This window comes from Perognathus longimembris, chromosome 8, assembly GCF_023159225.1.
Source record: "Perognathus longimembris pacificus isolate PPM17 chromosome 8, ASM2315922v1, whole genome shotgun sequence".
Lineage (NCBI taxonomy): Eukaryota > Metazoa > Chordata > Mammalia > Rodentia > Heteromyidae > Perognathus > Perognathus longimembris.
Genome location: NC_063168.1, coordinates 60313300 through 60340941, shown reverse-complemented (window position 1 = coordinate 60340941; position 27642 = coordinate 60313300). Strand labels below are relative to the sequence as shown.

At 35.9% G+C, this 27642-nt stretch overlaps 1 protein-coding gene across 1 annotated transcript in view; it reads left to right on the top strand.

The window, feature by feature from the left end:
• Babam2 (BRISC and BRCA1 A complex member 2) overlaps positions 1-27642 on the top strand; it is a 400816-nt gene that overhangs the window by 131420 nt on the left and 241754 nt on the right. Inside the window, exon 6 of the mRNA XM_048353209.1 lies at positions 16562-16636. Within this exon, the coding sequence (XP_048209166.1) occupies positions 16562-16636 (75 nt within the window). The remainder of the gene's footprint in view (positions 1-16561; positions 16637-27642) is intronic.

Genomic DNA, 27642 nt, shown 5'->3' with positions numbered 1-27642 from the left:
CTCCAGATCTCAGCCTTTTGAGCAGCTAGGATTACAGCCACTCATTCGCAGCTTCTTTATTCTTGCATGGTTAAAGCCAGAGTCTGTGTGATTACAGCAGCAGTAATCTGTACCCATATGTACCCATCTCTACTTTGCTTACTTTATCTGCTTTCCTCTTTTATTCAGCTGCAGCCATACATGGCACCTTGCTGTGCCACAGGTGCACCAGATATGTCCAAAGGTCTTAGCTTGAGCTTTTGTTGTCTGGTAGATTTCCCACAGATATTCTTATAGCTAATAACCTTCCTTTTCCAAATTTTGGTTTTCAATGATGCTTCCTTAATTCCGTCAATCTTAAAAAAATTTTAAGGGTCAATTTGCATACCATAAACCTGCCTGTTTGAGTTGTACAATTCAAAGATTGTTAATTTGCTAGTTTGAGCAGCCATTATGATGATCTAATTTTGAATGGTTCCATGCTCATTTGGAGTTAATTCTGTTCCCATTTACAACCCCAGGCAACCTCTGAACCACTTTCTGTCTATATAGATTTCTTTTTTATGTATTGGAATGATACAGTATTTGGTATTTTGTGTCTCGTTTCTCTCAACATACTGTGTTTGAAACAGTTCATGTAATACCATGTGTCAGTATTTTATTCTTATGACTGAATAGTATTCATTAGATATAGCACATTTTGTTTATCACTAATTGACAGATAGGACATTGTTTCCGATTTGTGACCTTTATTAATTGTGCTGTTTTTAATGTTCACGTGCAAGCTTTTAAAATATCGGTTCTTAAAATTGGAAATTACTTCTGCATTTCCTTCCCCAATGATTAGCCTGCTTTTTTTTGAGCACCTCTTTGCAACCTATTAGTTATGTGTTGATATGTAGAAATACTTTGAAATATTATTGAAATACTTAGTGACTTAAAAGAATAGTGTTTACTATCATAGTTTTAATTTGTCACGAATGAATCTAGGTGTATCTTCTAGCTCCTGTCAGACTGCACTCAGATATTGGCCAGGGCTATAGTCACCTAAAGGTTCCACTGGTAGTGGATCCCTGTGAATCCAGTCATATGATTGTTACCATGGGTTGGTTCTTTGTGGGTTGGTGAAGTGGGGGCTTCAGTTCAGTGGTAGTTGTTATTTGGGAGCTGCCTTCTATTCCTTGCCCCTCTGCAGGGAAGCTTAAAAGCTACCTTCACCAAAGCAAGTGAGCAGAAGAGATTAAGAAAGAATGTGTGAGCAAGACAGACACTACAGAACCCTAACTTCAGAAATGCCATTTTGTGATTTTGGCTATATTTCATTTCTTATGTCCAGCTCATTCACAAAGGAAGGATGAGTTACATAGGGAATGAGTCCCAGGAATCATTGGTCCACTTAGGGGATGCTGACCTCACATATTTATTGTTGTTGTTGTTATTATTATTATTATAATTTTGTTTCTATTGGGATATAAGATTTAACAAAAGTAGATTTTGTTTTATTTATTGATATAATCCAAAGAATCTGGAAGAATGTTTTCTACATGCTTATGTTCCATAAACATCCATTGAATGAATGAACGAATGAACTAACTAACCATAGTTAAGCATAGAGTAATTTTAGGTATTCTTCTCTTGTTAATTCTTTTAGGTTTCACATCTTTCTTTTTTAGGCTAAATATGCTCTCCCTTTTAGCCTTCAGCTTTTTATTGAAGGATGTAATTTCCAAGATCTTATACATGATCGGTATCTTTGAGTTGAGATGACTAAAATTTATTTTTATATGAATCTTATTTCTTTAGTTAAAGATATTCCTTTCTTCTTCACACATTTGTTTAATTGTATAAAACATCATAATGTAAAAAAATACGTAGCACCAAATATGCTATCTTTACTATTTTGAGTGTACAGTTCAGTAGTTTTAAGTATAACATTGTTTTATAATCACTCCCTAGAACTTTCTGTCTTGTAAAACTGTAGCTATATGCCTATTAATCACAGTTCATATTTCTCTTAGGTATTGGCAACCACCTTTCCACCTTCTGTTTCTATGATTTTATCTCCTTTAGATATTTAACATTAGTGGAATTGTACAGTATTGGTCATATTATGACGAGCTTGTTCACTTAGCAGAATGTTTTTATGGTTCATTTATGTTGTAGCAGGTGACAGAATTTCCTTTTTTCTTAAGATTACATAGTATTCTATTATATGTATATATACACTCTTTACTTCTATATTCATGTCTTGGTGGACTCCTGTGTTGGCTGTTGTGAATAATGTACCAAGGAACATATGTGTACAGTTATCTCTTTGAGATCTTGCTCTGAATTATTGTGTGTGTTCATGTGTGTAAAAGTGGGATGGATAGATCATATGATTCTATTTTTAATTTTTGGAGCAACTTCCATATTATTTGCACCATTTCCATACTATCCACACTTTTTTTTTTGCTGGTACTGGGGCTTAAACTCTGGGTCAGGGTGTGGGTCTGGGCCTGGGCACTGTCCCTGGGCTTCTTTTCCTCAAGGGTAACACTCTGCCACTTGAGCCACAGTGCTACTTCCAGCTTTTTCTGTGATTAATATGAGATAAGAGGCTTTCCTGCCCCGGCTGGTCTCGAACCATGAGCCTCAGATCTCAGCCTCCTGAGTAGCTAACAGTGTGAGCTATCATTGCCCAGCCTGGCTGCATCTTTTTACATTTCTACCAATAGTTTATAATTGGAGGTTATTGATTTTTCAATTCAAACTATTGACTTTTCTTTTGAATAGGTGGAGTTAGATCTTAAACTAATAGCAGACTAGATCTATGGGAGGGTCTCAAGTGAGAGCTGGGACTGTAGAAGTCAAGGTATAGGCACATGAGTTAGAATCGGGAAATAGATGAACAAACGACGTAAAGAGGAGTAGTGAAGGTTGGACAGATTAGAGTTTACCATGAAGGTTCAATAATAAGTGAAGTGCAGCTTGTCAATCTAAATGGTAAGCATAGGACCATAACAAGAAAAAGGAGTTTGATTTTGAGCCAAGATGTTTTAAATTCAAATCTCAATTAGTTTACTATTGATGCTCTAAAAAAAATTACCACAGTACTGGTAGTTTAAGACAACCCAGATTTGTTATGGCACAGTTCTGAAGGTCAGCAGTGCAAAATAGGTCTCCCTGGGTTAAAGTCAAGATGTTGCCAGATCTGTGAGCCTTCTGGAGGCTCTTGGGGAAACTGGCAAGGACGCTGTCAGAGATACAGAGAAGAAGAAATATCCTAGAAGACTGCAGTAAATAAAAGCATTCTGGAGATTTTAAAACAACGTACACTCAGGTTTTTAAGTTAGATGGTTCACAAACTTTTAGTAGGAAAGTACTTTTGTCAATTGGCAAAACAGGATAACCAGGAGACAAGCAAAAAATTTATTTACTTTATTCTTAGGGGAAGTGAATTTCATATACTTAGATTATCTTCTTTTCAGTAAAGCTTTTGATTACTGCCCTGAGTTTTTGGAAGAACTTCATTTACATGATTGGCTTTAACTTTTGTTAGTGTTTAGGTGTCTTCTGAAATGTCACAGAGCTTTTCCTTTGACCCTGTTTTGTGTACTGTTTTATTAAGGGCCTGAATTAAGTAATGTAAGTCATGTGCTTCATTTTTTTCTGATTTCATAGACTTAGAAAAGACAGTAGTTACAAAATTACAGTGTCAATATTTAAAATTATTTTTGTATGCTGGAATACTATGCTACACAGACAGTATACAATTTAATATAAAACTAAACCATTGTAGATCTAGGGTACATTTTTCAAAAGTCTACTATGCTTAGTTTTGGAAAAATGAAGATGTCTCTTGCCCATGAAGGTATTAGAATCAAGTTGAGAGGACTCAATAATCCATATTTGTACCAGAAAAAATGAAATGAAATAGCAATGCTAGGCTATGCTGGACTGGGTACAGTGGCTCATGCCTATAATGTCAGCTACTTGAAAGACAGATTGAAAGAACTGCAGTTTGAAGAAAGCTATGTAAAAAGCTGTTGAGATCTACATCTCCATCAATAAAAAGCTAGGTCTGGTGATATACTTCCTGTCATCCCAGCTACTCAGGAGGCATAAATAGGAGGCTCGTAGTCCAGACCATTCTAGGTAAAAACATCAGATCTGTTTTTTTTTTTTTTTTTTTTTTTGCCAGCCCGGGCCTTGAACTTAGGGCCTGAGCACTGTCCCTGGCTTCTCTTTGCTCAAGGCTAGCACTCTGCCGCTTGAGCCACAGAGCCAGTTCTGGCCGTTTTCTATATATGTGGTGCTGGGGAATCGAACCCGGGGCTTCATGTATACGAGGCAAGCACTTTTGCCACTAGGCCATATTCCCAGCCCAAACATCAGATCTATTAGGAATAAAACTAAAACTGAAAGGACTGAGGGTATAGCTCAAATGGTGGAGTACTTGCCCAGTTTAGGGTCCTAATTCAAACCCCAGTATCATCCCCCAAATAATTGAACAAGCAAAAAACACACACACAAAAGGAAAATGAATAGCATTAGTGGATGATTATATCTCAACCACATTTATAGGCTAGGTAAACATTCAGCAGGACAGTTAATCACCGAACACAGGAGTGACAACTAAAACCTTCACTGGTGACTGGATTTGAACTAGGGCCTGAAGGCAGGTGGATCTGGCACTATCGATGGCTCACCGGATGGGAGCAATCTCAGGGGGATTGGGAACAAGAACTACAAACACATTTACAATGAGTGGGTTTGCTCATCTGTAAGCCTATTATGTTTTCTAAATCTATTATGTTTTCCTGGCATGTTGAAGCTTGAGGACATTTCTTACATGAAACAAATTGGTGTTTATTAATTAAAACATGAAAATTACAATCTCTAGGACCAGAGCTTAAAACAGTTGATATATCTATCTTGGTGTGAATACAGTTTGCGGTTTTCTAGTCTAGATATTCTATCTTATACTTTGTGTAATTAATTCAAGCTTGCACATAATTATTTAATACCTTTGCATTTCATCATTCTTTTATTTTGTTATTGTTATTGTTGGTTGTAGGGCCTGGGCTCTGTCCTGAACTTCTTTGCTCAAAGCTAGCACTCTTTTACTTTGAGCCACAGTTCCTCTTCTGGTTTTTAAATGGTTAACTGGAGATAAGACATTCATGGGGACTCTCATGTCCAGATTGGCTTTGAACTCTGATCCTCAGATCTCAGGCGCCTGAGTATCTAGGATTGCAGGCGTGAGCCATCAGCGCCTGTCTAAATCATTCTATTTTCATTAGAGAAAACAGCCTTCACTGTGTTTATCATTGAATCTTTCTTTTACTACACAAGTTTATTTCTTAACCTTCCATCTCTACTCTGACAATATGAGCTCCTTCAAACCTGAGATCTTACTTCCTTATACTCTTATGTGACACATGAAAAATTGAAATCAATATAAATTTTTAATGCTTGTCAGCCCTCTGACAAACCTGTTAACTTCAAATAATGTTCTCACCCTTTAAAAGTCACTGTTTTCTTTTCAAAACTTCTATTTAGAGAGTTTTGGCAAGTGCACATTTGATAGAATAAGCATTAAAAAGTTCTCTATTGTTTAATTCTTTGCTTTAGTCTTTTTTTTAATGAAGTAATTTTTCCTTATTTTTTTGCTCAACTCCTTTGATCATATATTCTGGATCTGTGCTGATTTAAAAATTGTTAGGAAGCATTACATTTTATTAAACAGATTAAAACCATGTGAGGCTATGGGATACAAACTTACATATTCAGTATGTCTGTGTGCTCAGAGATACTTTCTGGTTTTTGTTTTTTGTATTGGTGCCAGTACTGGGACTTGAACTCAGGGCTTCAGCACTGCCCCTCAGCTTTTTGGCTCAAGGGTAGTGCTGTATACCTACCACTTGAGCCACAAGTTCACTTTTAGCTTTTTGGCGATTAATTGGAAATAAGACTTTCATGCTTGGACTGGCTGTGAACTGTGATCCTCAGATCTTAGCCTCCTGAGCAGCTAGGATTATAGGTGTGAGCCATTGATACCTAGCTCAGAGATATTTTCATTAAAGGTGTATTTATTTTTTATTTTGTAAAGTCTCCTTCTTTTGAAACAATTATAGATCCACAAAATTAGTGGAATAGTACAGTGAGATCCTGTGTATCTCTCACACAATTTTGCCTGGTGATTACATTTTATGTAAATGTAGGGAAATATGGAAATTGGCCGCAGCATGATCTGTCAGTATAGTTCTGCCTCATTTTGTCATATATAATTCCCTGTAATTGTTATTGGCATGAGTTACTGATATTCACTCAGTGCAAAGATATCCCTGGGCTATCCCTTCCTGCCATTATTTTTCAGATTAGAATTTTAAAACTGATAAAATAATGTAAGCAACTGTCACCTGTTTTGACAACTCAAAATGAAAATATATTGTATATTTCCATTGTAAATGAAGCTGCCGTCATCTTTACATTTTATCATATATGTACATACGCACACATTTATATACTGCCTCACTATCATTTTCTCCAGAAATGCCATAACTGAGGAAGCATATTTGTTAATTGTAACAAAACACAACAAACAAGGGTTCAAATTTTTATTTTCCTTACTTTTTTTTTTTTTTTTTTGCCAGTCCTGGGCCTTTGGACTCAGGGCCTGAGCACTGTCCCTGGCTTCTTCCCGCTCAAGGCTAGCACTCTACCACTTGAGCCACAGCGCCGCTTCTGGCCGTTTTCTGTATATGTGGTGCTGGGGAATCGAACCTAGGGCCTCGTGTATACGAGGCAGGCACTCTTGCCACTAGGCCATATCCCCAGCCCTATTTTCCTTACTTTTGGTTCCTAGAACTTAGGGATTTCCTTGTGGGCTGTAATATAGCATATGCTCTTTTGCTAATCAGCCACTTGTAGCAGGGCAGGTGAGTCTTACTTATATCATTCCTTTTGGGTTTATGCAGCTTCAAGCTATGCCATAATGGCATTTGGCTTGGGGAAAAATAGTGTGTGTGTATACATACATGTCTTTGAAAAGGACATAGTGTGCTAGACAATAACCACACTTCTAGGAATTGAACAGGTCTGTTTGGTTTTGTTTTTAACTACATGGAACTATTAAGAGTTGAATATTAAAATATTTAATATTATTATTTACTTTTTTTTTTTTTTGCCAGTCCTGGGGCTTGGACTCAGGATCTGAGTACTGTCCCTGGCTTCCTTTTTTTTTTTTTTGCTCAAGGCTAGCACTCTACCACTTGAGCCACAGTGCCACTTCAGGTTCTTTCTGTTTATATGGTGCTGAGGAATTGAACCCAAGGGCTTCATGCATGCAAGGCGAGCACTCTACCACTAAGCCATATTCCCAGCGCCTTATTTAAATATTTTAAATATTAATATTATTTAAAATGTACTTAGGAATATTTTGTTCTGGTTTTTGTTTGGAATTTGTAGAGTACTTGGGATCTTCTTGCACCAGGTTTTGTCTTGGATTTTTTTTTTTTTTAATTCGTAAAAGTAGTGTGAAAAGGTGCCTGTGGCTCATGCCTGTAATCCTAGCTACTCAGGAGGCTGAGATCTGGGGATCAGGGTTCTAAGCCAGCCCCAGCAGGAAAGCCCATAAGACTCTTGTCTCTAACAAACTACTCAGAAAAAAAGCTGGAAGTGGCACTCTGGCTCAAGTGGTAGAACACTAGCCTTGAGCAAAAGAAGCACAGGATCAGTACCCAGGACCTGAGTTCAAGTAGCAGGACCATAAAAAAAAGTAATAGTGTGTACCTAAATTATATCTTAAGACACTAATGGTGAAGATGACAACTTCCTCAGTCTTGCTGATGTGTAAAATGAACTTTGTTGTTATTAAGTTGAGATAGCAACAGAAAGTTAAACTACCTCTCAGGAGCAGGATGTTCAAGTGGAAAAGGCTGGTTTTATGGAAGCATAGGAAACATGGAGGAAATCCTTTGCATTTCCTTTGTCGCCTCTTAAAGAACAGCTCATGAGGAAGGACTAGGTTATGCTTCCTGCTTATGTTTGTGAAGTTGCTTGTTCTAATATCTTTGTGATTTGCCTCATTTCCCCAGTGATCATTCATATGCCAGGTTCACTCCTGGTTCAGTATTCTCAACTCAAAGGGAATTGACAGAGGACGTTGAGGGACCAGCTAAGCTGGATTTTTAAGATTTCTTTCCATGTAGTAAGCAGCCAAAGATTGAGGACTTCTATATTTGAAGTGTATTGTTTTTGGAAGTGTACAAATGACTCATTCTTTTTCCTCTTCAAAAAATAGTTTAATTTTTTCACTTATTTTCAATGAATTTATGGTACTACTAACTTATTTATTGCAAAGAACTGTGGGAATAACATTTGATTTGATCAGGGATGTACAAAGCCTAATAAATAGAATTTGTCCCTGGGAGTATGTGGAGTTAGTAGTGAGAGAGTGAAATTTCTCCCTTTATGAGCAACTGATCCTTTTATGAGTAACATGTAAATGTGGTACTTTCTTTTTCTTCATCATATCTAGTCCCAAATTGGAGAACAGTAAGACAATAAAATGAATCACAGAGCTGAGAATATGGCTTAGTGGCAAGAGTGCTTGCCTCATATACATGAAGCCCTGGGTTCGATTCCTCAGTACCACATATATAGAAAAGGCCAGAAGTGGTGCTGTGGCTCAAGTGGTAGAGTACTAGCCTTGAGCAAAAAGAAGCCAGGGACAGTGCTCAGGCCCTGAGTCCAAGCGCCAGGACTGGCAAAACAATTAAAAAAAAAAAAAAAAAGAAGCAGAGTCAGTGAAGATTAGAGATAAAGAAAAAATGAGGGTATTGGAGTTCTTGGAACTGAGGCTGGTCTGCATTTAGGTCCTTAGGGTCCAAGAGAATACTCCATGTTTTGTTTTGTTTTTTCTTGTGCCAGTTTTGGGGCTTGAACTCAGGGTCTGGGCACTGCCCCTGAGCTTTTGTGCTCAAGGATACCACTTGAGTCACTGATCTACTTTTTCTTTTTGGTGTTTAATTGGAGCTAAGAATCTCATGAATTTTCCTGCCCAGTCTGGCTTTTAACTATGATCCTCAGATCTAAGCCTGCTGAGTAGCTAGGATTACAGGCATGAATCACCAGCACATAGCTCCTCATCTCCTTTTAATTAATTATCTTCTTTGAATTGGATTTATGTTTTATTTGGTCAAATTAGTTTGAATTATAATTCTGTCACTAGAAACCTATAGGCCTAACAAAATTATTCCCAGGATGTCATTGGATGCACCTCTGTCAGAGTACTCATCACATCTTGTTTTATTGAATTGTGTTTGTAGTCAGAATTGCCTTTATTGCCCTTGAGCATATTAAGCTGTATTTTCTCTATAGTATGAGTTTAATAAATATTGGTTGAATGAATGAATGAATGAATGAATGGGATGTGAATTTGACTTATGAGCATTTTATTGTATGTACTTTCAATTTTAATTTTCAAATTCCTTAATTCGATATTGCTTAGTTTTTTTGGACTGGGTAATATATAGATATTGCTCTGTCTTTTTTTTTCCATCGTTTCCTGAATCCATTCAAAGTATATCACTTTCCTTTTCCTCTTTCACTCCAAGTAAGGTCTAAGATAGGTATCTTCTACTGGAGCTTTTCGATTTCTTTATCCACCTATTAGCAAATACAAACATATATTGTAAAATAGTAACATATATTACATGTTGTTTTGACTTAATGTGTTTCGGGAAATAATTAAATACTGTATTTTAGAAAAAACATTTGTGTGGCATTAAATTCTAATTAGACTGGCTTTGGCTTTTCTTTTAATGTACTATGGATGTTTGTGCATATGCCAAGGAACAATCTCCAGATTTAGACTTCCCGGCTGTCAGTTTGAAGAATCACCCTTACCAGATTGTCACCCAGCTACAGTAATAGTCATCCCTCGATGTTTCTTAGCTTTCAGCTTTCCTAAGTGGTAATAATCAATTTCTGATAAAAGCTTACTTGTTGATATGAGAAAGGTCCATAAAAGATGAAGTATGATTTCTCAGAACATCCTGAGCTTGAAATTCTTTCAGCTCAAGATGTCTACCTGTCTAGAAGAAAACTGTGACACAGCTGCTATACAGAAGAGAAACCAGTCCTGTAAGTTGTCAAACTCAAGAGTATTTGTCAGTGGAAGTTACTTACCAATGTACTTTAACTTGAAAAGGGGAAGGACACACATTTATTGCTAATCCTGGGGTAATTGCCATTAAGGTGGTTGGAAGAAAGGCTGACATTTTCACAGTCATAGGTCAGGTAATTTTTTGCATCTGTTCAAAGAAAGATTTGACCAAGGATTGATTGGGGAAAAATCACATTATTCTGTTCACTTGGTTGCATCTAAATATCTCATTTTAGCTTATAGGAATGATTGCTGTGGAAGCAGTCTTGGATGTTACAACAAAGTGACCCTAAAATTGCTTGGAACTTTAAATATAGCAACACACAAAAATGTCTGAGCTAGAACAAGGCCATTTTTCTTATGCTTTTTTTCTTACAGGATTTTTAACTTAAAATTTACATGAATGTATGTTTTAAACTGACATTTATTCAGTTTATTTTTTTAAATACTTACTTATTGTCAAAGTGATGTACAGAGAGGTTACAGTTTCATACGTTAGGCCTTGGGTACATTTCTTGTACTGTTTGTTACCTCCTCCCTCATTCCCCCCTCCCCTCTTCCCTTTTCCCTCTCCCACCATGAGTTGTTCAGTTGTTTCACACCAAATGGTTTTGCAAGTATTTCTTTTGGAGTCTTTTGTCTTTTTATCCTTTGTCTCTTGATTTTGATATTCCCTTTCACTTCCCTAGTTCTAATACCAGTATATACAGTATATACTGTGTACTCATATGAGATATAGTGATAGCGTGGGTACAACCATAGGAAGGGGATACAAAAGGATCATCAACAAAAGAAGCTACTGTCTCACATGGCATGTTGAAAGTAATTACAACAGTGATATAACACTCGTTTCCATAACATGGAGTTCTTCATTTCACTAAGCATCATCATCTACCCAAAAGACCACAAACAAGAACACACTAAAGCCACCAGCACAACAATGTTCATTGCAGCACGATTTGTCATAGCTAAAATATGGAACCAACCCAGATGCCCCTCAGTAGACGAATGGATCAGGAAAATGTGGTACATATACACAATGGAATTTTATTCCTCTATCAGAAAGAATGACATTGCCCCATTTGTAAGGAAATGGAAGAACTTGGAAAAAATTATACTAAGTGAAGTGAGCCATACCCAAAGAAACGTGGACTCTACGGTTACTCTCATAGGGAATAGTTAGCCCAGGTTTAGGCTAGTCACAGCAGAGGATCACAAGAACCTAATAGCTATGCCCCTATGAACACATTTATTCAGTTTCATAGCACAAGATTAGCTTAGAGGTTCTACAGAGAATGAGTTGCAGTGCTAACAACTGAATTCTTGAGTCTTAGTTCCCAACATTTCCAGTGCCAGAGAGACCAGCCCTCACTCTTTTTGCTCTTTCAGGTATAAATAAAGTCAGTACCTGCTAACTTTAGTATATGTTTCACATATTAAAATTGGTATGGAACAGAAAAGATTTTCATGGTTTCTTTACAAGATGACATGAAATTCATGAAATACTCTGTATTTTAAGTGTTACAACACTATTTGTACAATTAATGTATAATAAAATATTTAAAGAGAGTATAATAAGCTTGGAGTTGGAAATCATGAAGTTCTTTTTATGATTCCCAGCGAGCAAATTCCCTTTATAATCTTCAGTTCCTTCCTTCCTTCCTTCCTTCCTTCCTTCCTTCCTTCCTTCCTTCCTTCCTTCCTTTATACATCAGCTGGTTGCTGATAAACACAGATTTACATTGTTCCTGGTACCAGCATTTCTCTTATTGGGACTTAGTTGCATAAATTAGCCTGTCGCCAACAAACACAAATTTATATTAGGTTTTGGTTTTTTTTTTTTTTTTTGAGAAAGTACAGCATAATAGAGATCATCTGAGGTTTTTAAAAGAATGTCTGATCTAAAATAGCCGATAGAATAAAAATATATGACACAAACTAAAACAGGGTGTAGTGGGTGAACTAAAATAACTAGCTGTTAAAATGAGCTCAAATGCTAAATATGTAATTATTTTTCCTCTTACCTTATATGTATAAAGGATCTTTCAATATTAAAAATCTTATCTCATTTTATTTTTCACATATGTTTATCAAGTGTTTGCACATATATAAACATATGGGCCATAGACTTCAACAAACCAAAAGCTTTGAAATTGTCATTTTAACCAAGAAATTGGTAGTCAGATTTTATAAACTGAAAATGAAAAATAAATTTTTATTTATTATCTTCTCTCCAGCTATTCTCCCCAGCTGCCTGAATCACATGTTTTGTTGTTGTTTTTGTTTTATTTTTGTGCCAATCCTGGGGCTTGAACTCAGGGCCTGGGCATAGTTGCCGGCTAGTACTCTGCCACATGAGCCACAGCTCCACTTAGCATGGATTTTCCTGCCCAGGTTGGCTTTGAACTGTGATCTTTAGGTCTTAGCTTCCTGAATAGCTAGGAATATAGAAGTAAGCCACTGACACCTGGCTCCCATGATATTTTTAAAAAAAATTAATTAATTCATTTATTGTCAAAATAATGTACAGAGGGCTTACAGTTTCGTATGTAAGGCAGTGAGTACATTTCTTATCAAACTTGTTATCCCCTTTGTTTTTCTCCCACCTTCTCCCCTCCCTAGTTCCCTTCTCCCCCTCCCCTGAGTTACACAGTTGGTTTACAGCATATTGCCTTGTAAGTATTGCTGTTGCATTGGTTCACCTTTTGCCCTTTGTCTCTCCATTTTGTTGTTCCCCTTCCCTTATTCTGATAAACATACATACAATACCCAGTGTACCAAAGTCAGTTACAGTGATATCAGGGGTAAACTATGGGGAAGAAAGACAAAAGAAAAAGGCATAATTTCATATGGTATGTTGAAAACAACAACAAAGATAAACCACTCATTTACAAATCTTGTAATTTCTCAATATCACCATCTTAATAATCTGCTTCAATATTGCCCCAAAGGCTTAACTAATGTAACATATACTTTGTAATACCACATAGTTATTGTAGTCATTTTAGTGTTAAATAATTTTGTGAATGAGCATTGCATATATGACGGGATTAGAAATTGCCTACACTATGGAGTAGAGTTCATAGGTAAACCTCAATCAATATTACTGAGTATTTGCTCCATTAATACACAGCTTCCTGTTATCCCTGACCATACAAGCACAGTCCTACCTCAGTCTTTTCATCCTTGCCTATGATATTTTGCTTCCTTACCTGTTATTTGTCTTTGCTGAATTGTTTCCTTGTCAGATTACTCCATAAAGGAGCTATAGTTCTCCTCATTTAAGAATTTTGAACCAACAAGGATCATAGTCTGACCAAAGTGTTGAAAGTGTCATATTATCTGTTGGGATAAGAATAAATTGCATCTGAACAGTGTCTGAAGCAGGTTGTCCCGCCTAGTGATAATGGAGGCTTAGCCTAGATGTGGTAGTGGTGGTGGGGTGGGGTGAGATAAGTAGCTGGACTCAGGATATAATTTGCAGGTAGAGTCAACAGAATTTGCTGTCATTTTGAATGTGAGGTAAGAAAGTAGTAAGATGATTATGGAGGTATTGGTATGAAAGACGTGAAAAAAATAGAAGTTTTACTTACTGAAATGAACAATAAATATTGATATGAGTACAAAATCAGGGGTCTATTTTTGTTCATGGTAGTTTGATACATTAAATTTGAATTAGAAGAATGTCTAGAATAGGGATATAACATTGGGAGTCAAATGTCCCCAAAACACATAAATATTAAAGTCATGAGCTTGGATAAGATCACTTGGGGAGTGTAGTAAAGAAAAAGAGGTCTGGGATTGAACAGGTATACACTTGAGTATTTTGAGGTTGGGGTGGTGGGAATGAAGTAGACAAGATTCTAGAAACTGAGATCCAGGAAACCAATTGAATTATGGTTCAGCTGTGTTAAAGTGCTATTGGTAGAATGCTTAAATGAGAAATAACTATTGGATTTGGTAATGAGAAGACATTAGTGGCTTTGTGAGCTATTTTGGTGGAGAGGAGAGAAAGAAAGGCTGATTGGAAAGAATATTCAAAGAGAAATTCAGGTCTTTAATATAAATTCAGATTTTTATGGAAGATGATTTGGTAAAGAAGAATAAGAAGATAAGATGGGAGCTTAAAAAGAAAATGGTTGTTAAGGAAGACTTGTATGTATGTATACATACCGTTTTTTTGTGTTTGCTGGGTACTTGACCTCAGGGCCTCAAGGTCTTGTTTGTTTGTTTTTGCTCATGGTTGGAGTTCTATCACTTGAGCCATGACGTCAGTTCTAAAGTCTGTTGTTATTCTTTATTAAAAAGATGGCTATATAGCTGACATAGGGGAAAGAGAAGGTGGACTGTTGAGAACATTTGTCCTTTAATGTTTCTTTATAGCTCTTTACATAGCCCTAAGGGAAAACATCTGTTTTCTAAACTCTCAAATCCACATGGTCTAGGAAACTGAGTCTTCTATAAACATCCATTTAACTTCAGACTGTTATATATTGCCTCTACATGTAGTCCTTCCAAGTTATTAGCTGTTATGTTTAAAAAAAGGACTCATCAGGTTGAGATCTGAGGATAACAGTTTGAAGCCAGTCTTGGCAGAAAAGTAGGTAAGATTCTTATCCCCACTAAACTAATAAAATTGGAAGTGGAGCTGTGGTAGAGTGCTATCCTTGAGCAAAAAGAAGCTCAGAGACAGTGCCCCGGCCCTGGTCAAGCTTCAGGACTGGCACTTAAAAATATGGGCGAGGCTCTTAGTTCTAGCTATGTGTTAATAAGGTATGTCAGCTTTAAAGTCCTCTAGGAACTAGTAACTCTAGAACATACCCTTCTGGAAATCTTAAACCATTACAGAAGGCTAGGATTATCCTAAAATTTCTCTAACCCTTTTCCACCCATCACAGTGAGAAATTTGTAGACTACTAGGTAGCCTTAAGGATTTGCCACTGAGAACAGGTATTAAGCTCTGAATATCAAATTTGTTTCACACCATTGGCATTCCTGGTGACACCATAGTTTTCCATGACTCCAGACTTAACTCAGCTTTGTTTCTATCACTTCGCACTTTTGTCTTTTCTGTCACAAGGTTAGGCTGTGGTGAGGGAGAAATGTTCTGTTCTTAGCCAGTGATTATTGCAAGTTAAATGATGTTGTAAGTAGTAAAATAAACATCCATGATCTGGGGAGATGTCAGTTATCATTGTTATCTTCCGAGGTCAAGGTTTTTATTTCTGTCTTTATTCAAGGTTTGATGTCAGGGTTTTAACATTAGGGTCAGAACCCTGACGCCAGTTGGAAGGATGTTTGCAGAAACATTGTGGAAGCATCTGCAAGACGTGTTTCTGGGTGCTGGTCCATAAAAATTATTTGTAAATGCTTGCTATGCCTAAAGATATGTTCTTGAGGGAATTTATGTAATTTGCTTTTTAATTGAAGGTAGACAGAGAAGCTATTAGAGCTCTTTAGTAGTCACAGAATGAATGTCTTAATTTTTTTTTTCCAGTACTAGGATTTAAATTCAGGGCTTCATGCCTGTTAGGTAAGTTTCTTAACATTTGCGCTGTGTTTTCTGTCTTTTAAAGTTGTTTTAGCTTATTTTTCAGAGAGGATCTCAAGCTAATTTTCCCTGAGCTGTCCTCAACTTGCACTTTTGAAGTGGCTGGGGTTATAAGTTGCTGGCATCATGCCCAGGCAGATCCATTCTTGGAGAGGCAAAAACTTACTTTTGTTTTTATTTTTCTACAAGAGTTTTCTATTTTGAAAATGGGAACTGGACTTGAGGTGTAACTTTGGTAGAGTCTTTACTTCCATCCCATCCCCAAGTAGACAAATAAGTAATAAAGTTAAGTCAGTGAAGTAAAAATTAAAAAGTAGGAGCTTCTACATATAGCCTGTACATTTTTCTTACAGATTATTTCATAGAGGGAATTAATAAAAATATTAGTTGATAACAACTATGTTAATGGATTTTTCAAGAATTTGAAAACTTATTTGGGCTGTCTACTGATCTTTTAGTTTATTTTAGTGGAAGTTTGACCTTTGTATATACTTCTAGACACACTGTAATGAACAGTGACTTTTGAGATGGCTTTGTGTGATATATATATTAGTGGTTTGAATGCTCTAGTCAGAGCAAATGAATCTAGGAGGTAGGTCTATTCCTATTGTTTGACTTAAAATAATTATCATATATTTATGTATTGTCATATTTTTAAATAAAAGGTTACACTCCCATATTATAAATTTATCGCACATTTAAAATGAAGATTTTGGAGCATTTTAGTAAGTAAGCGTACAAATTGTTTTTGGTCCTCTCCTACTTTAAAACCTTTTTTTCTTGCATGATGCTAGGAAAGAGGTTGAGTTTTTGGCTGGCTATAGTGATTATTTTTCAATCTATGCTTTATTTTAATCTTATACCTTTTTTCCCTACAGACTGGTGAATTTTCAGCTCGTTTTCTTTTGAAGTTGCCAGTGGATTTCAGCAATATTCCCACATACCTTCTCAAGGTAAAAATTATGTTTATGTTATTGGGAAAGGTACTGATGGCTCATGCGTGTAATCCTAACTACTACTCAGGAGGTTGAAAAATGAGGATCATGATTTGAAGCCAGCCTGAACAGGAAAGTCTGTGAGACTTTTATCTTCAATTAGCCATCAGAAAGCTGAAAGTAGAGCTGTAGCTCAAGTGGCATAGTGCTAACCTTGAGCAAAAAAAGCTAAGAGGCAGTGCCCAAGCCCAGAGTTCAAGCCACAGGAGTGTCAAAAGTAAATGAATGAATTTATAAATAAATAAGTAAAATAAAATTGGTATAAAATATAATTAATGTAAGACTATACATTTAAGTCATTTCAGTCTCCGAAAAGTTGCTTTGTCAGCATTTTGTTAGCATTTTGTCATGAATTCTATTAAAAGGTCTCCTGAGCTGGGCGTTGGTGGCTCACACCTGCAATCCTAGCTACTCAGGAGGCTGAGATCTGAGGATCACAGTTCAAAGCCAACTTTGGCAGGAAAGTCTGTGAGACTCTTATTTCCAATTAGCTACCAGAAAACTGGAAGTAGCACTGTAGCTCAAAGTGGTAGTACTCTAGCCTTGAGCAATAGAACTTAACAACAGTGCCCAGGCTCAAGTTAAAGCCCTACAACTGACTAAGGGAGGACGGGGAGGGGAGAGTTCTGTTGTGTTACCTTTTTTTTTTTTTTTTACTCAAATGCTAAAATACTAATCTTAAAAATCATTTAGATACTAGACTTTGTATGAGGCAAAATTATATGTGCATTAAACTTTGGGAACAAGTCACTTTTAATTATGAATCTTATTGTAATCAAATACTGTTATAAAATGTACTTTCATACATTGTCTTTAAGCAAGATTGTCTTTAAGCCACCACAGTGGCTGAAGGGCTTTCCATTTCTATATGTCAGCAGTTGAACTTGGGTACTTTCAAAGTTGGGTTGGCCAAGACTCAGAATCAGTGTACAAGGCACTCTTTAAATTGGGATGCAGTGTTTTTTCTCTCATGTGTACAGTCTAGTTCTATGAAAAGGAGAAACATGAACATAAAAGTGGGATGATTGGAATGGTGAAATCAGTGGGAAAGGGGAAAAGAAAGTATGGCAAATATGATTGTTTGAAATGTATACATATAGGTACTTACATAATGAAATGTAATGAAATCAACTTTGGAAAAATTGTAAAAAAGTTTTAGGGAGGTTAAAGTGAAGGGAAGACAAAAGACTAATAGAGGGGGGTACATATGATCAAAGTAAGTTATATGTATTTATCAGCATATCTTAATGAAACCCCTCACTTTGTACAATTAATATACACTAATGCAAATCTTTTTTAAACATTTGGGGCAGGCCCAGTGGGGCAGCTGTATTGGGAGGAGCATATAGAAGTTTTACAGAGGCCAACATTGGCACCCAGAGACTACATAGTGGTTGGTGAGAGAAACTAAATGGAGCAAGGAGCAAATTCTTAAAAAGGAAGACATAAGCTAGAGACCCAGTTTCATTACAGATGAGAATTTCAGATGGCTGGCTGCCCTTAGCCCTTCTTTCAACCTGTTGTTATTTAATTTCAATCCAATGTAAGAAACATTTCTGCCTTCCTAAGTTGCTGTTGGTATTGGTGTTTATAACTATTTAGAGAGAAGAGAGAACCTTGTACAAATTTCCTTGAACTGAGTAGTTGGTAAATATTATCTTGTTCTTAATAATGATTAGAAGTATGATTTGGTAGATTATAGAACAAAACAATGAAAAGGACTTTGGAATGTTTCTTTTTTTTGCATTATATCCAAAGGGAAATTTATTTTCTTTTTTTTTCTGTAAATAAAACATGGATTTGTGTATGTCTGTGTGTGTGTGTGTGTGTGTTAATAAGCTTTTAGTTACAGTTTCCAGTTGCTTAGTTTTCTATTCCATACACCATGGTAGTGTTGGGCAAATGAGACTGGAGGTTAGCACTTCTGTCAATTTATCTACATTGCTTTGGTGGGAAATACATGTTTGATCTCTGATTCCAATGCACCATTAATTAAATTTCAGTGATTATTGTGTTCTAGTAGAGTGTTTCCTTGGAAACTGTTATAACACATACTCAGTAACCTTTATATGTTCCAGTCCAGTTCAGGCTTGTTTTTAACCCAGATAAAGCCAAATTCACACATGAGTACATTATTTGTATAATCATCTTAGTCCACAATTACGCAGTTACTGTATGTTTCTTTCATTTGTTGGGCCTTGTCTGAGTAGCTTTTGTATTTACTTAACACTGATGTCTCTGCTCATGTTAGGGTCAAAGGAAAAAATGTGGTTTGCTTATAATCTAGCATTTTTTTCTTTTCAGTATTCCCATATATTCTATTTTTAAGACTTTTCACTTTGTAATTTGCTCTTACTCTCCTTGTTAGTCAGACAAGACCTAGGTGGAACACATTTGTCAAAACTGTAAAGCATGTTTTTTCTCCAAATTAATATGACTGAGGATTTCTTTTCCTGTAGACAAAATGCAGCGACTTTCTGGATCTTTGGTTCATGAAAATTAAAACAACATGGATAAATGGGAAAAACATCTAGTATAACACAAAACAAAAGCATAGCAAACAAATCTTGAATATATAATAAAATAAAATAAAAACAACAGTCTACCAGAATACCAGAAATTAATTTAGAATACTTGTTGATGGTTTCACAATCTAAGTTCATGAAGTTGTTGATCAGAATCTTGGGACATTTGACTCTGCTTTTTAGAGGAAATTTGAATTAGGAACTCCTTTATATATTATTTATACTAAGCTACTCTTTACCTGTCTGCTAGGCTTATAATTAATAGTTGAATTTGAGGAATAAAATTTATCTCTCCAATTCCTAGATTAGAATACTCTTCACTAAGGCCAATGTTCTTTTACCTCATTTTCCCAAGCAATTAAGTGGTAAAATAGAACTTTTAAATACTGACATAACATAACATAGACTTTGATTACTTTATTTACTACAGTGTAAACATTGTACTATGATGAAGCCATGCTTAACCCTGAAATTTATATTACTTATTAGATCCCTTTTACTTACTAATAGGATTCTCTGATCTTGTGATGAAGAAATTTATTACATATTCAGTGATATAATATTTGTGTGTGTGTGTGAGAGAGAGAGAATGAATGAATATGAAACCTGATTTCAGACTCTGCATTTTACTCCTGGTTGAACGATATCAAAAGCTTAGATAAATCAATTATGTAAAAACTAGTTTAGTTCATAATCCTAATGAACATTTCTGTGTTCATTAGGATTCTTTATTTGCAAATGGTAAAAATCTATCATGAAATTTTATGAACCACCTGAGAAATGTTGTGCAAATACTCTGCTCCCATAGATCATGTAGTAGAAAACAGACTGTACATTGTATAGTCTACAGATCAGGCATAAACCAACCTTTCTCAGGTCTTTTCCACTCAGGCTCAGTTACATACCCCACTACTCCTCAACTCACATATTTTGGAGGAAAAATTGTGGTACTCCACAATAAAAGAGAGTTTATTGAAATGATGAAAGTGTAAGTTTTCATTACAGTATCTAACCAAGGGAAGGTTATTTTTAATTGTATACATTTGGCCCTTCATATATATATATGTCCATGGTTCCTGCATTCATAGGTTCTGCATCCATGAATTTAGTCAAGCACAGATGGAAATTATTTGAAAAAATTGTGTCTCTGAACATGTATAGGCTTTTTACTCATACCATTATTTTTTATATAATAAAATACAACAATACTTATATAACATTGTAATAGAACTGGAGATTATTTAAAATGTATAGGAGCAAAATGCATATGTAAATGCTATATGTAAATATGGTGCCATGAAGGTCCTAAACATCTTACAGATTTTAGTATCCATGAGAGGTCCTGGATACCCAAAGAGAATTATACATTGGAAGATGATGCTCTTAGTTTTGTTAAGATGAAAACTGTCCTGTGTATATTCTCATGTTTATTTTTGCTTTGAGAAACATTTCTTTCTTTTTTTTCTTGGAAAAACCATACTCCTGGTAAGAGACCTAAAGAAAAGATTCTCATTTGTCTACTAAAATTTTTATTATATAACAAAGAATACTCATAAACTACAGATACAACATTTAGGAGGAAGAAAGAAGCTTACTTAAAAAATATGTGTGTTTGAATTAGCCTCTTAAAATTATGAGCCAATTTTATTGAGAATATACTAAAGTGAAAATGCTAAAACTAGTACCTACTACACTATCACACAGAAATATCTTGGAAAATACATATTTTCCACTGGATTCCACTGGATTGAAGAGTTAAATAGTTACTTCCTACTGGGAGTGCTTATGACAAACAGAACTTCCCCCCTCAAAAAATCTTTAATAACTTTTCTTTGTTGCATAAGAAAAGTCCATATTGCTTTTGACTACTTCTGGAGTATATCTCAACTAGGGCTTTAGTCCTGCTAGGGCAGCATCAGTGATTTAATAGTTGACTATGACTGAAGTATTTGGACTTCTAGTTTCTGCAGTAATCTTATTGGCATCATTTTACATGAAATAGACTATTCATTCGATGGAATACTTGATTAAATGTAGTTTTCCTGTGGAATCTGAATTGTGGCAGTATATGGAAATAAATTATGGATGAAAAAAAGTCATCTATGTTAGGAAGTGTGAGGCATATCCTAAACAGGGCACACAGTCCAAAACAGGTCACTCTGCCAGGCGAGGGGAGAAAGCAAGAATTAAGGTCAGGTTATCATGACATATTCAAGAGCCTAGGAAAGGTGGGAGAGTTGTAGTAAATATTCAGGCTATGAATACATGACAACTGAAACAGGTCACTAATGTAAAAGAGAATATCTTAAGGTTTCTATGTGCTGCTGTGTGAAATTAACTGGTCAGCACAGGAGCAAGCCTCCCAGCCTGACACTAGAATCTAGTCACCTATTTGAGGTCAGTCCAGTCAAAGCTGTGTTAACATGCAGATGTTCCTGTGACCAAATAGATATTAAAAATTGCTCTGGATAGATAACATACTATAGGACCTGGTAAGAATTGTAATGGACTAGGGAGTATGTGCTTCATCTAGAGGCAGCAGCTGATATACTGCTACAGAGTTGTTTTCCATGTAAGAGTGTGAGCCTGGTGTTAGCAGATATGCAGATGTTATTACATGAGTCCAAGAAGCTTAGGGTTTTAATTCTTTTAATATGAAAACTATCCACTTTTTCCATGATGGCAGTGACATATGTTTTCTAAAAAAGAATGTTTAGGCCAAACAGATCACATCTGCATGTTGCCTATAATTCCCCAAGTGGGCAGCAGAACACTCTTTCCCCTTTCCTTAGTTTACAGATACATTGTGGTACTAAGGGATACCTTACTGTGGTACACTGGATGAAAGTAGGACTCTTAACTAGGGTTTGTTTCACTTGGTGCTTGAACCTCGAAGTGTCAAGTACTGCTCTAACAACTACAGCCAGGTACCCAAATCTCAGGGTTTGGTTGTAGATACAGAATTGTGCAGAATACTTAAGTATCAATTTTGACTCAAAATGCTTCTAGGCTTAGGCAAATAACTAGATCCAAGAAAAAAAAAAGAAGAGAAGAAAGAAAGAAATTGAAGCATTATTATTGTTCCCAAAGACCCTATAATATAGCCACTAAGACAAAGTTGAGAAACATTACCTGAAAATAAGTATTATCTTGAAAGCTACATGTACAATAGTAGGGTTTTGAAAATGTAAGGATTGTATGGAAATGTCAAAGAAAAACCTATTAATCCATAAGGCAGTAATTATGATGAAAATAGGAAAATAACATGAAAGATGTAGAGTTTGTTCTCCATTTAAAGTAAACTTGAAGAGCTTGGCTTCAGAGCTTAGAAGTGGGATGATGGAGAGCTGATATGCAGATGGTTATGCAATCCATGGTGAGACTGTGAGGGCATAGTTAATTTGGGGAGTAGTTAATAATCTTGACTCCAGGAGAAATTTCTCATAAGAGACGAGTAAAGGATAAAAGTGGAAAGATGTAAAAATCTTTGTTGCTGGAAGAATAATTCAGACTACTAAAAAGGTAATCTTCATATTGCATTTCTTTGGTTCCATTCTGTCCCACATCTGACCCCTCATTTTGTCTTATTGTTAGACTAATCTGTTTTAAACTTCTCTTGAAACCAGTTATATTTTTTTGTTGGATGCTCCTAGAGAATATCTTCTCCTGAAGCACTATTGTATAGAGCTTTCTAACAAGTGATTTTAATCAGAAACAGGCTGCTGCCCTTCTTGCCATCTTGCCAGTACTGTGAAAATTCCCAGGAATTCACTGCTCTGAGGCTCCTACTCTTTGATCTTTTCCTGAAGAAACTACTTTATTGACTTGAAAAGGAAGAGAAACCCAGAGTAGTTCACATTGCTTGCCCAAGACCTTAAGTGATTATTTAGAGCTGTTGACAGTCTTAATTATTGGCAGCAAGGATGGGAGTACTAAGAGGTCAAGGTGGAGAAGAGGAACAATGAAGTCAAAGTTAACCTTTTCAGGAAAAGGTTCAGCAGGTAGCTGTGAGAAAAGGAAAGACCTAAACTTGGAAGGTACAGTAGAAGGGAATTGTCACATATGTAGAAGGACAACAGGAGCAGAGCATTGTATAAGCCAAAGCTTTGAAAATATTCAAGAAGGCAGTGGCTAGATGACAATCAAAGAACAATAGTGGAATGAACAAGAAGAGGCAGTTGATTTAGCTTTGGGGTCAGAAATGGTAAAAGTAGAAAGAACATTCTCAGTAGAAGAGTCAGGATAGAGGCCAGATTATTGGTGTTAAGAAGCATATGACCAATTAGGAAATATACCCTGGGTCTTTAACCCAATATTTTGTGGAAATGGGAAGGAAACTTGAATAACTGAAATGACAAAGTTGTGCTGGCTTTGGGAATACCTATACCTAAATCACCAAATGAAATTCACAACTGACATGGTCATATATTATCCAAAAAATCATAAAGAAGATATTTTGGTAATTTTGGGGACTTAGTCCTCATTTTTTGGAGACAGGATTTCCCTATGATTGAACTTTCAATCCTTCTGCCTGTGCCTTACAAGCAGCTGAGATTATACAGGCATGCAGTACCAGAAATCATTCAAATTCATAATATACTTCAATATGATTATCTTACTAATATTCTTTTTTTGAAAAGTTTAAAGGAAATGTTCCTAGAGTACATCCATTTCTTTTATATACTTAGGAAAAAGAGGTAATGGTGTGTTTAAAAAGAGTGTATAGGACTGTATTTGTGACATCATCAAAATTGCTTTTAATAAATTGATGTGATTTTGAAAATTTTAAATTCTTTTTTTACCTTTCCTTAAAATCAGTGGAGGATTTTGCATTCTCTATACTAAAAAAAAAGAGAGAATTGGATTGATTAATCGCCATGAGGTTCTTTCAGAGATGGTATCAATTTCAATTTCTTTATAATTTGAAGTATTTCAAAGTCCATTTAGCTTTACTTATTTTCTAAAAAGAAAACTGGTAACATCTTCCAAATATTCCCTTTATTTAAAATCCAGTTTGCTGTTAGGGTGATATGTATTGATTATAATTACTTCTCAGCAAGCGTAAGATAAAAAGCCCTATGATCTTTCTGAATAAATGAATATAAATTCAAAGACTAACCTCACAAAGCCTTTTCTCTATATGACACATTAAATAAAGCCCCCAAATTTGAGACCTTTTGGTTAAGACAATTTTTTTATCCGATGAAGTCACACTTAATAAGCAGCTTTTAGAAAAGACTGCTTTAACTCACTCTTGTGCAATCAGTTTAAAGCAAAGCAGTTAGTTGTCTGGTGCTTTTAAAAGAGCATAAAGAATTCACAGGGAGCTCTCATCTTATCTCAAATGAAATAGTTTCTGTCTAATCAAATGGGAGTGGGAATACTTTTATAAAAATGTAGGAACGTGTACCTAGAAGAAAGTACTATAAAAGTTGTGTGCTGTTTATTCCTGTAATAAGTCTGATTTATACTTGCTAAATTTGAGCCAAAATTTGTATCTGGAACTTAGTTACAAAGTCTGCAATGAGATGATCTGAACTTTTACTCCAGAGACAAGTACCTACTGTTGCTTCATTAAAGGTGGGACTTCAGACTTTCAGTTCACTCTCCTTGTCTTACCTCTCTTCTTTAGGGAGAGAAGCAGGACTTAGAGAGCAACTGTCTCTAGATGAGGGACCTGCAATCTTTGCTATAGATGAGGGACCTGCAATCTTTGCTAAAGGCCATAATGGTAGAATTTTAGGCTGATGTGCCATATGGTCTCTGTCACAACTACTCAACTTTGCTGTCATAGCATGAAAGCAGCTACAGACAATATGTAAATGAATGAGTGTGGCTGGGTTCCAATAAAACTTTATTTTCAAAAACAGGCTTTAGGCTGGATTTTGCCTATGGCAGTAGTTTGCTGATTCCTTTTCTAGATTGTAGATTGGGATATTTCTTTACAAGGACATCTGGTTAATTATAGTAGATAAATACAGAGATTTGAACTCAATGAATGAGTAGTTTATATATGATGGCTTGTCACCTCCAACTATTTTGAAGTCTCCCTCTGCACTTCTTTTCTTCCTTTCTTTATTCTGTCTTTTCTCTTTTAAAATAATATGGTAGTAATATATAATTTATTCGGTTTTCTTATACATCTTGATCTTCCCAACCTACAATTAAGGTCAGCTATTTCAGTGATTGGAAAGTTTATGCCCCTGTCCTTCTGTCACTCCTGCCCAGTTTGTGTGTTTAAACATTAACCAACAAGGTGATGGTATTAGGACATGGGGCCTTTGGAAGTCCTCAGTGTAGAGCCCTTATGAACAGGATTAGTGCCCATATAAAAGAGACCCCAGAGGGCTAGTCCCTAGCCTTTTCTACTATGTGAAGACAGAGCAAGAAGCACTAATTATGAACCAGGAAATAGGCTTTTCGCAGGTACCAAATCTGTTCTGGCCTTGATCTGGGAGTTTCCAGCCTCCAGAACTTCATGGTAAAAAACCTTTCTGTTGTTATACACCACCACATTTGTAGTGTTTCATATCAGTAATCAGTACTAAGAGAGCTAGACATGTCACAGAGGATTGTTGGCAATATTCATGAGGCAGTATTATTTTTGGAGAAATGAGATTCAGTTTCTGAAATTTTGTCATACAAAGGACCTAAAACAGTCAATGCAACTTTGAAAAAGAAGAGCAAAATTAGAGGACTCATTACTCCCTACTTCTGCTATAGTCTGATCTTAAATATCTCTCAAAGGCCCATGTGTTGATGATTCCCAGGGTCATACTGTTGGGAGGTGGTAGAACATCAAAGAGGTAGGGCCTAGAAAGAAGTATTTAGATCACTGGAGTAATCCCCTGAAAGGAGATTATGAGTTCTGGTCTCTTCCTTTTCTTCTCCTCTTTACTTCCTGACCATAAAATGAGCAGTGTCGCCTTGCTATTGTTGTGCCATGATGCACCCCGTCTTGTTGCAGGTATAAGAAATGGATAAAGCCAACTTAGCATACTTTTGAGCTTGGAGTTGGTGCCAAATAGAAATGGTTTTGAGGGCTGGGAATATGGCCTAGTGGCAAAAAGTGCTTGCCTTGTTTACATGAAGCCCTGGGTTCGATTCCCCAGCACCACATATATTGAAAACGGCCAGAAGTGGTGCTGTGGCTCAAGTGGTAGAGTGCTAACCTTGAGCAAAAAGAAGTCAGGGATAGTGCTCAGGCCCTGAGTCCAAGGCCCAGGACTGGCAAAAAACAAACAAACAAACAAACAAACAAAAAACACAAACAACAAAGAAATGGTTTTGATATTGTTTATTTATTGAATGAGTACTTCAAAGTATTGAATTTATTACTTATTCAAAATATTCAAATATGTTAGGAGGAATGTCATCAAAATTAACATCAATTTATGGTACCCCTTCATTTTTTCTTTCTTCTGATTCTTCTATCTCAAATTCAAAACTCCTTTACTATTCCCAAATATCCAGATGCAAGATATGATAATTTGACAATAACGAGTTTCCCTCCCTTCCCCCCAAATGAAAAGCAGTCACTCTGAAAATTCTCCCTTTGGTTTTCTTTTATTGTCTTACTCTTTGTTTGTTTATAGTTTTATGGTCACTTGTGATTTTTTTTAAATAAATTACAGTTAGAATGTATTGTTTATATGTTTATCAGTTATTCCATTCTTCCCTCTTTCCCATGCAGGAGTGGGGAAGCTTTTTTCTGCCAAGGGCCATTTGGGTTTCAATAATATAATTCACAAGCCATACAAAATCATTAATACAGATAGATGGCCATCAATAGCCAATGAAAAACATAGTCTGTCCTTTCTTGTGCCAAATGTTTTTGAAGGCCTTCCATGGCCCATGAGCTGGTGTCTCCCCACTGCTAATATGTAGTAATCCTTCAAGCATTCTGTTCTGCTATGGAGCATGCTTTAGCAATATAAATTTGTATATAATGGATAAACAGAGAAAGCATGTCAATATAATGCAAAAGTTGCATGATTTGTAGTTTATTTTTCTAATACCCCTAAATGATAGCAGGCAAGTGCTTAGTATACTGGTATAGCAAGCTATTGAAGCATAGTATGTTCCATGCCATGGACACTCCATATATATCACCTCAGCTTACTACATAATCCCTATTTATTGAATAGTTTCTCCCTATCTTTGTGGAAAAGAGGCAGACACAGGACAACGAGTCAGAACTATTCTTCATGGTATTACTGTATTTTGTCCAAATTTGCTTTTCTGCTATAATTTCTCATCATTTCCCTCTACTTTTCCCCAGAACTCAGAAATTTACTATGGCCCTTTCTACCAAACTTCCTTCACACTGAAAACTACAAAACAGTATAAAAAGAAAGTAAAGAAGATTGAAACAAATCAAGACATTCGTTATTTTAATACTAATCTTTTTAAGTTGGCATATAGAGCTAACACAATCCT